Here is a 12,242-nt window from a genome sequence, read left to right as displayed (position 1 = left end):
GCCCACTTTTGTTATTATAATCATACATAATGACCTGTCTCAGGGAACCCTGCCCCTCTACCTGAAGACATTAACACTTAGGCAGGCAGTCCAAGGCCCTTTAAGGAGGAGGCGAACATTCTCGCTTATGCTTTCCTTAAGCCTTGTGCAACAATGTATCTTGCCCAGGAATTGGCCTTTCTTTTTTTTTTTTTTTTCAAAGAAATAAAACATTTTTAATCTGAAAGTACAGTATCTTGAAAAGCACAGTAGTACAGAACAACAGGGGCTGGTATTGAGTGAACAAGAAGAGTTACTGACTGGAGGGGGTGAGGGTGGGAGATGGTAGAGCTGAAGGGGCATCAGAAACAGGAGACAGAGGGCAAGCTGCGATTCCATACCAGCAGTTGATGGCACAGGTTCTGGTTCCTTGCTGGATTCAATTCTGTCTACCTTCTTGAAAGAACAATCCAGTGATGTCTGAGTGGTAGCTCTTTTTTTCTCATCATAAATGCCAGGGTAGCACTGGATTACATTCTGAATGGCTGCTGCAACCTTCATGTACCATCCTACATTTGGGGCCTGTGCCTCAAAACCTAACAGTGCCTCCTCAAACAGAGCTAACTTATGTGATTCGAGGGGAAAACACACGTTTACGTCTTCAAATGTTCACAACTTGAAGGTTCATATATAGAGATTTACAGCAGAATGAACTGAACAAGTACAGTAATACAGACTAGAGGAGAACAAAGGTATATTTCAGGTCCCTGAAATATGACAGGGACAATCTAAAACAGCATTAGGAAGCAGAGCTCATGCTCAACATTGGCAGGCAGAAGGAACAGGACAAAAATAAAAGTGAAGCTGTCACAGAAAAGCCAGCTTTCTACTAAGTTAGGTATTGTGGGAGACTGTTAAGTCACGTATTGGCAGTCTCACCAATAATGTGACCACATTTGCGATCAGAATTTTCAACAATAAAATTATTTACATATGTATGAAAGTGAAAGTGAAGTCGCTCAGTCGTGTGCGACTCTTAGCAACCCCATGGACTGCAGCCTACCAGTCTCCTCCGTCCATGGAATTTTCCAGGCAATAGTACTGGAGTTTGTTGCCATTTCCTTCTCCAGAGGATCTTCCCCACCCAGGGATCAAACCCAGGTCTCCCGCATTGCAGGCAGGTGCTTTACCATCTGAGCCACCAGGTAAGCCTATATAGTACAAATATTATTCTAACTTTTAATTTCCCAAGCATGTTCATTCACATCTGACTGACTGACAGTACATAATATTCTTTTGCAATAAGTCAGTCAGGACATCTGTGTTATCCCAGTTATACAAAACCAGACACAAATGGTGTTGGGACTTCCTTGCCTGAAATTACTAAGCATGTGTCCATATATTTTTAAAATCTCTTTATTTCCATTCTGCCCCTTTGGCTAAATTTTATTAATACAATATCTACCCTTCTCTCATATCCCCCTCTCCTGTGGAAGGCATCACTATCCAGCCACCCAAGCCAAATCTCCTTTGTCATCTCCCGACCAATAGTCATCAATGTTAACAAGACATCTTCCTAAATTTCTGGGATTGATTTCTTTCCCATTAGAGTTCCTTTTTGCAAGTCCATTTCTTCCTCGTAAGTTTGACATGTGAGCCCTTAATTGCTCTGCTGCAGTTTTCTCTTCTTCAGTCAGCGGTAACAGCTCCAGGTCTGTTTCCTTCTGCAGTTCTTGTATCAAGGTCATAGTCTTATTGAAAGTAGCACAAATGCGGCTTTTAGTCTCTTTCTTCTCCACAGCAATTGGTTTAAAACAAACGTGCAAAGTCTGATATCGAGACTTTATTGTTGACAATTCCTTTAAAAGTGTAACTGGATTTTTCTTGCCTGCTGAATCAGGATAATTAGTCTTGATTTCATATTCCAGCCTGTACTGAATGTAGTCCAGATCAGAGTCAGCTTTCTGGAACATAAGTTCCAGCTTACCGACCTCCACCTCCATATTGAATAGTTCAGAACTGGCCTTTCTTTAGGAGCAAATGAGCACACAGAACAAAGCTTACTCATGAAAATACTTTTCTTAGACTCTATGTTAATGATTATAATTGTAACAAATCTCGCCTGTTAATCTGTTTCTTAAAACAATGTATCTTTTGCAGAAAAGCGTTGCCTGGAACACTTCTTCAGGTTTCCTTCTACTTAATCTTGTACTGAAGCTATCTCAGGATATAAGCCTTGGGAAAGGGTCCAGTGGAACTCTTACAACCTCCAGGTATTCTTCTTATCTATTATCAGCAGCCTTTGAAAAGTATATAATGTTCTGTGTAAAACAGTGAGGTGGGTACTCTTTTACCCCCTTCTGATATCTATGTCAGAAGCTTTCTCTGTCCTGTCACTTTAAATAAAACTTTGTTACACAAAGCTCTGATCGACTGAGATCTTGTCTTTTGGTCTCAGAGTAAAATTTTCTCCTTCAGAGACCATGGATACCTGCACCATTCACAGTAAGTTATCAACAACCCATCCCTAATGGCCTGCCTCAGGGATCCCTGCCCCCTGCCTGTTTTTGTTCAGTTGCTCAGCCACGTATGACTCTTTGTGAACCCATGGACTGCAGCATGCCAAGTTTCCCTGTCCTTCTCAATCTCCTGAGGCTTGCTCAAACTCATGTCCATTGAATCAGTGAGCATCCAACCATCTAATCCAGTGTCATCCCCTTCTCCTCCTGCCTTCAATCTTTCCCAGCATCAGGGTCTTTTCCAATGAGTCGGCTCTTTTCATCATGTGGTCAAAGTATTGGACCTTTGGCATCAGCCCTTCCAATGAATATTCAGGGTTGATTTCCTTTAGGATTGACTGGTTTGATCTCCTTGCAGTCTAAAGGACTCTCAAGAGTCTATCCAGCCCCACAGTTAGAAAGAATCAGTTCTTCAGCACCCAGCCTTCTTTATGGTTTAAGACTCACATCTATACACGACTACTGGAAAAACCATAGCTTTGACTATATGGACTTTTTCCAGCAAAGTGATGTCTCTACTTTTTAATACACTGTCTACGTTTGTCATAGCTTTTCTTCCAAGGAGTAAGCGTCTTTTAATTTCATAGCTGCAGTTACCATTTACAGTGATTTTGGAGCCCAAGAAAATAAAGTCTGTCACTGTTTCTATTGTTCCCTTATCTATTGGCCATGAAGTGATGGGACTGGATGCCGTGATCTTAGCTTTTTGAATGTTGAGTTTTAAGTTTATTTTTTCACTCAACTCTTTCACTTTCATCAAGAGACTCTTTAATCCCTTTTCACTTTCTGCCATAAGGGTGGTGGCATCTGCATATCTGAGGTTATTGATATTTCTTCCAGAAATCTTGATTCCAGCTTGTGCTTCACCCAGCCTGGCATTTCACATGATGTGCTCTTCATATAAATTAAATAAACAGGGTGATAATATACAGCCTTGATGTCTCTTTTCCCAGTTTGGAACCAGTCCATTGTTCCATGTCCAGTTCTGTTTCTTCTTGACCTGCATACAGGTTTCTTAGGAGGCAGGTAAGGTGGTCTGGTATTCAGTTTTTCACAGTTTGTTATGATCTACACAGTCAAAGGTTTTATCATAGTCAATGAAGCAGAAGTTTTTCTGTAATTCTCTAGCTTTTTCTATGATCCAACAGATGTTAGCAATTTGATCTCTGGTTCCTCTGCCTTTTCTAAATCCAGCTTGAACATCTGGAAGTTCTCAGTTCACACACTATTAAAGCCTAGCTTGAAGTATTTTGAGTTATTACCTTGCTAGCATGTGAAATGGGTGCAATTGTGGGGTAGTTTGAACATTCTTTGGCATTGCCTTTCTTTGGGACTGGAATGAAAACTGACCTTTTCCAGTCCTGTCGCCACTGCTGAGTCTTCCAAATTTGCTGGCATATTGAGTGTAGCACTTTCACAGCATCATCTTTTAGGATTTGAAATAGCTCCACTGCAATTCCATCACCTCCACTAGCTTTGTTCATAGCGATGTCCCTAAGGCCCACTTGACTTTGCATACCAGAATGTCTGGCTCTAGGTGAGTGATCACACCATCGTAGTTATTTGGATCACTAAGATCTTTTTTGTATGGTTCTGTGTATTCTTGCCATGTCTTCTTAGTATCTTCTGCTTCTGTTAGATCCATACTATTTTTGTCCTTTACTGTGCCCATCTTTGCATGAAATGTTCCCTTGGTATCTCTGATTTTCTTGAAGAGATTTCTGGTTTTTCCCATTTTATTATTTTCCTCTGTTTCCTTGCCTTGTTCACTTAGGAAGCCTTTTTTATCTCTCCTTGCTATTCTTTGGAACCCTGCATTCCAATGGGTATATCTTTCCTTTTCCCCTTTGCCTTTGGCTTCTTCTCTTTTCTCAGCTATTTGTAAGGCCTCTTCAGACAACCATTCTGCCTTTTGGCGTTTCTTTTTCTTGGGGATGGTTTAGATCACCACCTCCTGTACAATGTCACTCACCTCTGTCCATAGTTCTTTAGGCACTCTGTTTATCATATCTAATCCCTTAAATCTATTTCTCACTTCCACTTTATAATCATAAGGAATTTGATTTAGGTCATACCTGAATGGTCTAGGGGTTTTCCCTACTTTCTTCGATCTAAGTCTGAATTTTGCATTAAGGAGTTCATGATCTGTGCCACAGTTAGTTCCCGGTCATGTTTTTGCTGACTGTCTAGAGCTTTTCCATCTTTGGCTGTAAAGAATAAAATCAATCTGATTTAGATAATGACCATCTGGTGGTGTCTCTGTGTTGAGTCATCTCTTGTGTTGTTGGAAGAGGGTGTTTGCTATGACCAGTGCGTTTTTTTGCCAAAACTCTGTTAGCCTTTGCCCTGCTTCATTTTGTACTCCATGGCCAAATTTGCCTGTTACGCCAGTTATCTCTTAACTTCCTACTTTTGCATTCCAGTACTCTATGATGAAAATGACATCTTTTTTTTTTTTTTTTTTTTGGTGTTAGTTCTAGAAAGTTGTGTAGGTCTTCATAGAACCATTCAACTTCAGCTTCTTCGGCATTCATGACTGAGGCATAGACTTGGATTACTTTGATATTGACTGATTTGCCTTGGAAATGAAATGAGATCATTCTGTTGTTTTTGAAATTGCACCCAAGTAACTGCATCTCAGACTCTTTTGTTGACAATGAGGGCTACTCCATTTCTTATAAGGTATTCTTGCTCCCAGCAATAGATATAATGGTTATCTCCATTAAATTCACCTATTTTGGTCCATTTTAGTTCACTGATTCCTAAAATGGCAATGTTCACTTTTGCCATCTCTTGTTTGACCACTTCCAATTTACCTTGATTCATGGACCTAACATTCCAGGATCCTATGCAATATTTTTCTTTACAGCATTGGACTTTACTTTCACCACCAGACATCTTCACATTTTGGCACTGTTTCCACTTTGGCTCAGCCTCTTCATTTCTTCTGGAGCTGTTTCTCCACTCTTCTCCAGTAGCATATTGGGCACCTACTGACCTGGGGAGTTCATCTTTCAGTGTCATATCTTTTTGTCATTTCATACTGTTCATGGGGTTCTCAAAGCAAGAATGCTGAAGTGGTTTGCCATTCCCTTCTCCAGTGGACCACGTTTTGTCAGAACTCTCTACTATGACCCATCTGTCTACATGGCTGTCCTACATGGCCCAGCTCACAGTTTCATTGAGTCACACAAGGTTGTGATCCATATTATCAACTTGGTTAGTTTTCATTCATTGTGGCTTTCTCTGCCTGTGAGAGATTAAAACTTTCCCTCCCTAAGGTTGGCCATTTCAGGAGATATTTGCAAGACAAGGTCTTTACTTCCTCAACTCCTCTCCCTCTCTGTTCTATAAAAGAACTTAGTATCCAGACCCCCCACTCTCCCATGATGGTTATTCTTCTGGGTAAGGTGAAAGTATGAACAGGGGGCCAGTTGTAAATATCAAGCCTGAAGACCATCTATCTCCTGCTTCAATAAGAGGAGAAACAGCAAGGACAGAGGGAATAAAATTCCTACTTCTGTTGTATTAAGGGAGACCCCCTCCAGGGCCCCAAAAGTGGGCCCTTGTCTCACCAGAAAATAATTGTCTGAGGAGAAATGTGCTGATAGAAGGAAGAGACTTTATTGCAATTGGCACCCAGGTGGAGAGCAGCAGGGTAAGGGAACCCAGGAGAACTGTTCTGCCACGTGGCTTGCAGTTTGGGGTTTATGGAGATGGGATCCATCTCCAGGTTGTCTTTGGCCAATCATCCTGACTCAAGAGTCCTTCCTGGTGATGCATACATTGCTCAGCCAAGACAGATGCCAGCAACAAAGATTCTAGGAAGTGGTCAGACATGTGGTGTCTCCTTCTGACTTTTCCCCAACTCCTCCAGTTGGTGGTGGCTTATTAGTTCAATGTTCCTTACCAGGACCTCCTGTCAAAAAACAATCCATGCAAGTGGTTACTATGGTGCCTGGCCAGGGTGGGCGGTTTCAGTCACCGTGCTTCCCCTAACAACTCCCCCCTGAGAGACTTCAAACTCAAGATACTTCTTGGTAATTGGGGCAGAGGTCTCTTTCTTCTGTAACTTTTTCCTGCTGTGCATGGGCGTAGACCTGCCCAGCAGAGCAGAAGTCTCTCTGTATCTGAAACCCTTGTAGTAACATCACTTTGGTTTGGAACTGTTGGAACCTGTTGGGAGATAAACTTTGTAAGGAGTTGGAGTATACAGGGGCCCAATAGGAGTCCTAATAAGATAGTTATCGCTGGACCCAGAAATGGCAGGAGCCAAGAAGGGAAAGAACTAGAACTGCATACACCTGTTGAGCTCATATCCAAGATCTCTGTGGCCTGTTCCAAAAGCCCCTTGATATCTTCTTCGACCCGCCCAGACTGGTTATAATAAAAACAGCATTCTTCCTTTAGATAGAGACAAGTGCCACTCTGCCCTGCAGTCAGTAGATCTAGAGTCCAAAGATTTTGTAGGACCATTGTGGCTAGGGACTCTAACCAGGATTGTAGATGTTGGAGGGTCCTTGTAGCTTTTTCTATGGACACAGCAGTGTTGGTAGAAAGCTGCTGAAATTTATATAGAGCAGTTCCCTCAGTGGCAGCTCCTGTCAAACCAGAAGTCAGCCCTAATGCCAAAAAAGGGGGCTAAGTACCACTGCATGACATAACCTCTAGTGGGTAATAGTGGTGGAGGCAAGGAGGTATTATTCCAGGCCAGATCTATGTACAGCATGACACACCCTAGAGGGCAAGCTCCTGTCCAAAAAGGTGGCAGGGATCAACAAGCTTTATCCCCACATATGAAGTAGACACCATGACTGGGCTTAAGCTGGGCAACAAAACAACCTTACCAAAGGGGGACAGGGTTTCCATCTGCCTTACAACTGGAACAAGGGCCGTCCTTTAGCAGCTGGGAGGAGACTGTCACAACACTTGCTGCAAAACCACAGCAGTGAGGGCATTTAGGAAGGGGTTCAAGTGTTGTGAGGCATCCTGGGATCTGTCCTCGAGCTAGAGAGTATTTTGTTTAGGTTCCCACCATAGGGTTATGTTTTCAGCGGTGGGGACCCCTACAAGGGAACAACAGGGGTCAGAGTTACCTGTCTGATTTAGAAATTAGAATGATCAGGTGTGGTTTTTTGTTGTCCAGAACAAAACATGGTTTTTTGAGACTGGTTAATGGCAACTGAGGAGAGCCTCATGCTCATGGATAGGTATAGTGTGTCAGTTCTGCCAGAACTTCTAATCCCCAGGCTTTGGGCTAAATCATAATACCCTAGAGCAATTCCTAGATCCCAGTTTTCTCCATCAGCTCTGACACTGAAGGTTACCCCACATTGTGAGTTGTCCAGATTTCCCACAGACACCCCTGTTGGGGAGTCACTTTTGAGACAGACAGGGAAGGTCACTTGGGGAATGTTAGTCAAGAGGGAAATTAAGGGCCTGAGTGGGATTGCAGATGTTATCATGGGAGTAAATAAAGACAGCTGTTGCTGATACCAAGGCATGAAGTTTTTCTCCCCTTTTATCCAAAAGGCCATGCCATGACCAGATGAGGTACACTGGGTGACAGCATGTAGCTGGGCTGGAATGGTGGGCCAATGATACCCTGGGATAGGTTGGACATATCCCCAACTTCTGCTGCTAATGCAGATTCAGCAAGGGGCGGTTACACTGAGTTAAGCAGCAGTGTGGTTTTCAAGCGTATATGCATCATTAAGGGAGAAGTTAATAGCTGTGCAGGAAGGCATGATAAGAAAGAGGAGAAACATCATAAGATGCATTGACTTACATGAGGGAGATTTGATGGTGTTCCACCTGAACAGCAGTCTTCAACAGGTTCACAGGAATAGTTGTCCTCTGCTTTTGGAGTCTCAGTCCCCATCTCTCCCTCCTGTAAGGCCATAGGGTTTTATTCTAGAATTGTGGACCCAGGCAGATAGACCCTTCATTTTTACAGCAGTTGAGGTTACTAGGACAACTTGATATGGCCCTGTCCAATTCTCAGACATCTGGCTTGGACTCCCTTTCTCTTGCCAGGTCTTTACTAATACTTGGTCCCCCAGCTCTACTTGGGTTTTTTTTTAAGTCCTCCTGTGGCCTAGGAAGACCTTTCTCCATATCTCAGTTCTTGTTGAAACCTTCCCAGGTCAATTGTATGTCTTAGGAGTTCATTGGTGTCCTCATTAAAAAAAAAAAAAAAAAATCAGAAGTTAAGAATGGTCGTCTATACATCATTTCATAAGGGCTTAGTAGTGGCCATTTAGGGGCTGCCTGTACCCTCATGAGGGCTATGGGTAGCATATGGGTCCATTTATTATGTGTTTCTTGACATAATGCAGCCATAGCCCTTTTAAGAGTCTGGTTGGCTCTCTTCACCTTCCCTGAGAGGAGGGCATGGCAACCCACTCCAGTATTCTTGCCTGGAGAATCCCTATGGACAGAGGAGCCTGTCACAAAGAGTTGGACATGACTGAGTGACTAAGCACAGCATACCTTTCCTGAGGCTTGAGGCTGCCATGATGTGTGGATGTGATATTTCATTCCTAAGCATATGGCCAGGTTCTGGGATATCATGGCTGTAAATGAGGGCCCATTGTCCCTCTGAAGTGATCAAGGCAGCCCAAAGGTAGGCACTATCTCCTTTAGCAGAGCTTTACAGACTTCTGTAGCTCTCTATGTCCTGGTAGGGAATGCTTCAATCCATCCTGTGAATGTGTCATTAAAGACTAGCAAATAAGAGAACCTATGACCTAAATCATACCCCTTACAATAATACAGAGGAAATGACAAATATATTCAAGGGATTCGATCTGATAGAGTGTCAGAAGAACTATGGATGGAGGTTAGTGACATTGTAGAGGAAGCAGTGATCAAGACCATCCCCAAGAAAAAGAAATGCAAAAAAGGCAAAATGGTGGTCTGAGGAGGCCTTATAAATAGCTGAGAAAATAAGAGAAGTGAAAGGCAAAGAAGAAAAGGAAAGATATACCCATTGGAATGCAGAGTTCCAAAGAATAGCAAGGAGAAAGAAGAAAGCCTTCCTCAGTGATCAGTGCAAAGAAATAGAGAAAAACAATAGAATGGGAAATACTAGAGATCTCTTCAAGAAAATTAGAGATACCAAGGGAACATATCTTGCAAAGATGGGCACAATTATGGATCTAACAGAAGCAGAAGATACTAAGATATGGCAAGAATTATATAAGAAGAACTATACAAAAAAAGATCTTCAAGACCCAGATAATCATGATGGTGTGATCACTTACCTAGAGCCAGACATCCTGAAATGCGAAGTCAAGTGGACCTTTGGAAGGAAGCATCACTATGAACAAAGCTAGTGGAGGTGATGGAATTCCAGTTGAGCTATTTCAAATCCTAAAGATGATGTTGTCAAACTGTTGTACTCAATATGCCAGCAAATTTGGAAAACTCAGCAGTGGCCACAAGACTGGAAGAGATCGGTTTTCATTTCAATCTCAAAGAAAGGTAATGCCAAAGAATGCTCAAACTACTGCACAATTGCACTCATCTCACATGCTAGCAAAGTAATGCTCAAAATTCTCCAAAGCAGGCTTCAACAGTACATGAACCATGAACTTCCAGATGTTCAAGCTGGATTTAGAAAAGGCAGAGGAACCAGAGATCAAATTGCTGACATCCTTTGGATCATTGAAAAAGCAAGAGAGTTCCAGAAAAACATCTACTTCTGCTTTATTGACTATGCCAAAGTCTTTGACTGTGTAGATCACAACAAACTATGGAAAATTCTTCAAGAGATGGGAATACCAGACTGCCTGACCTGGCTCCTAAGAAATCAGCATGCAGGTCAAGAAGCAACAGTTAGAACTGAACATGGAACAACAGATGGGTTCCAAATAGGGAAAGGACTATGTAAAGGCTGTATGTTGTTACCCTGCTTATTTAACTTATATGTAGGGTACATCATGCGAAATGTCTGGCTGGATGAAACACAAGCTGGAATCAAGATCGCCAGGAGAAATATCAATAACCTCAGATATGCAGATGACACCACACTTATGGCAGAAAGCAACAAAGAACTAAAGAGCCTCTTGATGAAAATAAAAGAGGACAGTGAACATGTTGTCTTAAAACTCAACATTCAGAAAACTAAGATCATGGCATCTGGTTCCATCACTTCACAGCAAATAGATGCTGAAACAGTGGAAACAGTGACTTTATTTTGGGGGGCTCCAAAATCACTGCAGAGGGTGACTGCAGCCATGAAGTTAAAAGATGCTTGCTCCTTGGAATAAAAGTTATGACCAACCTAGACAGTATATTAAAAAGCAGAGACATTACTTTGCCAACAAAGGTCTTTCTAGCCAAAGTTATGGTTTTTCCAGTAGTCATGTATGGATGTGAGAGTTGGACTATAAAGAAAGCTGAGTGCCAAAGAATTGAGGCTTTTGAACTGTGGTGTTGAAGAAAACTCTTGAGAGTCCCTTGGACAGCAAGGAGATCCAACCAGACCATCCTAAAGCAAATCAGTCCTGAATATTCATTGGAAGGACTGATGCTGACGCTAACTCTCCAATACTTTGGCCACATGATGTGAAGAACTTAGTTGTTTGAAAAGACCCTGATGCTGGGAAAGATTGAAGGTGGGAGCAGAAGAGGACAACAGAGGATGAGATGGTTGGATGGCATCACCTAATCTACAGACACGAGTTTGAGTAAACTCCAGGAACTGGTGATGGACAGGGAGGTCTGGCGTGCTGCAATCCATGGGGTCACAAAGAGTCGGAGATGACTGAGTGACTGAAGTGAACTGAACAGGCAGATGGGATTCGTTTCCAGGTTATCTTTGGCCAAGCATTCTGATTCAGAGTCCTTCCTGGTTGCACTCTCATTGCTCAGCCAAGATGATGGCAGCGACAACGATTCTGGGAGGTAGTCCTACACATGGTGTCTCCTTTTGTCGTTTCCCAAACTCTTCCCGTTGGTGGTGACTTCTTAGTTCCATGTTCTTTACCAGGATCTCCGGTCATAAAACAACTCATGAAAATTGTTGTTATGGTGCCTGGCCAGGGTTGGCAGTTTCGATCAGTGTGCTTCCCCTAACACTTCTAAAGGCAAATCAATGGGTCTTCACAGTCTTAATTGATAAAATCCAGAGTCCTCAATTTCCCAATTTTCTCCAGAAGCCCATTTCTCTTCTCCTGTTTTCTGACACACGCCTGAAACTGTAGTTCTGTGAGTCTTTTGAGAAACTGCTAGTGAAACCAGCGGTGGAATCCCCCAAGGATACCCCAGGCTCATGTCTGTGCTCGCCAAGGTGGCAGAGCACTCTGAATCAGTCATTATCTGCTCATTATTTTCTCTTCCTAATCCTCAACCCGTCTTTTGAGGCACAGCGGAGTATTTGCACTTTAAATCCTCCTCCAAAATACGCTCAAGGTCAAATTCCATAGAGGGTGGTTAAGGTAGGGCTCCAAGAGAGGAGTGGAAGGGTGTGGAGGAGGGCATCTCAGGCAGAGAAAAGACAAAACATTGTTATAAATAATTGTACTGTCTTATAATACTTAGTAATTACTGATTCAAGGCCTGTTGGAGCCATTGTTAACGCTAACTCTTTCCCAAGAGGTTTTGATTCTGGAGGAGAGAATAGCGGGGGTTTAGCGGGGACTTTCCCAACTCCGAAAGGTAACAGAGGCAGCGGAAGGGGTACGCTGGAAGCCGCAACAGCATGGAGTTGCCAATCTGCGAAGTCCCAGTTGCTTAAGG

At 42.7% G+C, this 12,242-nt stretch overlaps 1 protein-coding gene and 1 long non-coding RNA gene across 2 annotated transcripts; both read right to left on the bottom strand.

Annotated features, from left to right (window-relative positions):
- Positions 1-1,095: 1,095 nt before the first annotated feature.
- On the bottom strand, positions 1,096-2,593 carry LOC102393546 (spindle and kinetochore-associated protein 2). The gene has a single exon (XM_006070639.4). It carries the CDS (start codon positions 1,980-1,982, stop codon positions 1,482-1,484), a length of 501 nt encoding a protein of 166 aa, XP_006070701.1. The 5' UTR covers positions 1,983-2,593; the 3' UTR covers positions 1,096-1,481.
- A 3,505-nt stretch (positions 2,594-6,098) lies between these two features.
- Positions 6,099-9,400, bottom strand: LOC112580932. The gene is made up of 2 exons (XR_003105290.3): positions 8,287-9,400; positions 6,099-6,417 (listed from the first exon to the last, which is right to left on the bottom strand). It is a non-coding gene; the product is annotated as an uncharacterized LOC112580932 (long non-coding RNA).
- Between the last annotated feature and the right edge of the window lie 2,842 nt (positions 9,401-12,242).

The sequence above is a fragment of the Bubalus bubalis genome, chromosome 20, assembly GCF_019923935.1.
Source record: "Bubalus bubalis isolate 160015118507 breed Murrah chromosome 20, NDDB_SH_1, whole genome shotgun sequence".
In the NCBI taxonomy this organism is placed as follows: domain Eukaryota; kingdom Metazoa; phylum Chordata; class Mammalia; order Artiodactyla; family Bovidae; genus Bubalus; species Bubalus bubalis.
Note: the sequence above shows the minus strand (reverse complement) of the source record. Positions and strands in the feature narration are given on the sequence as shown.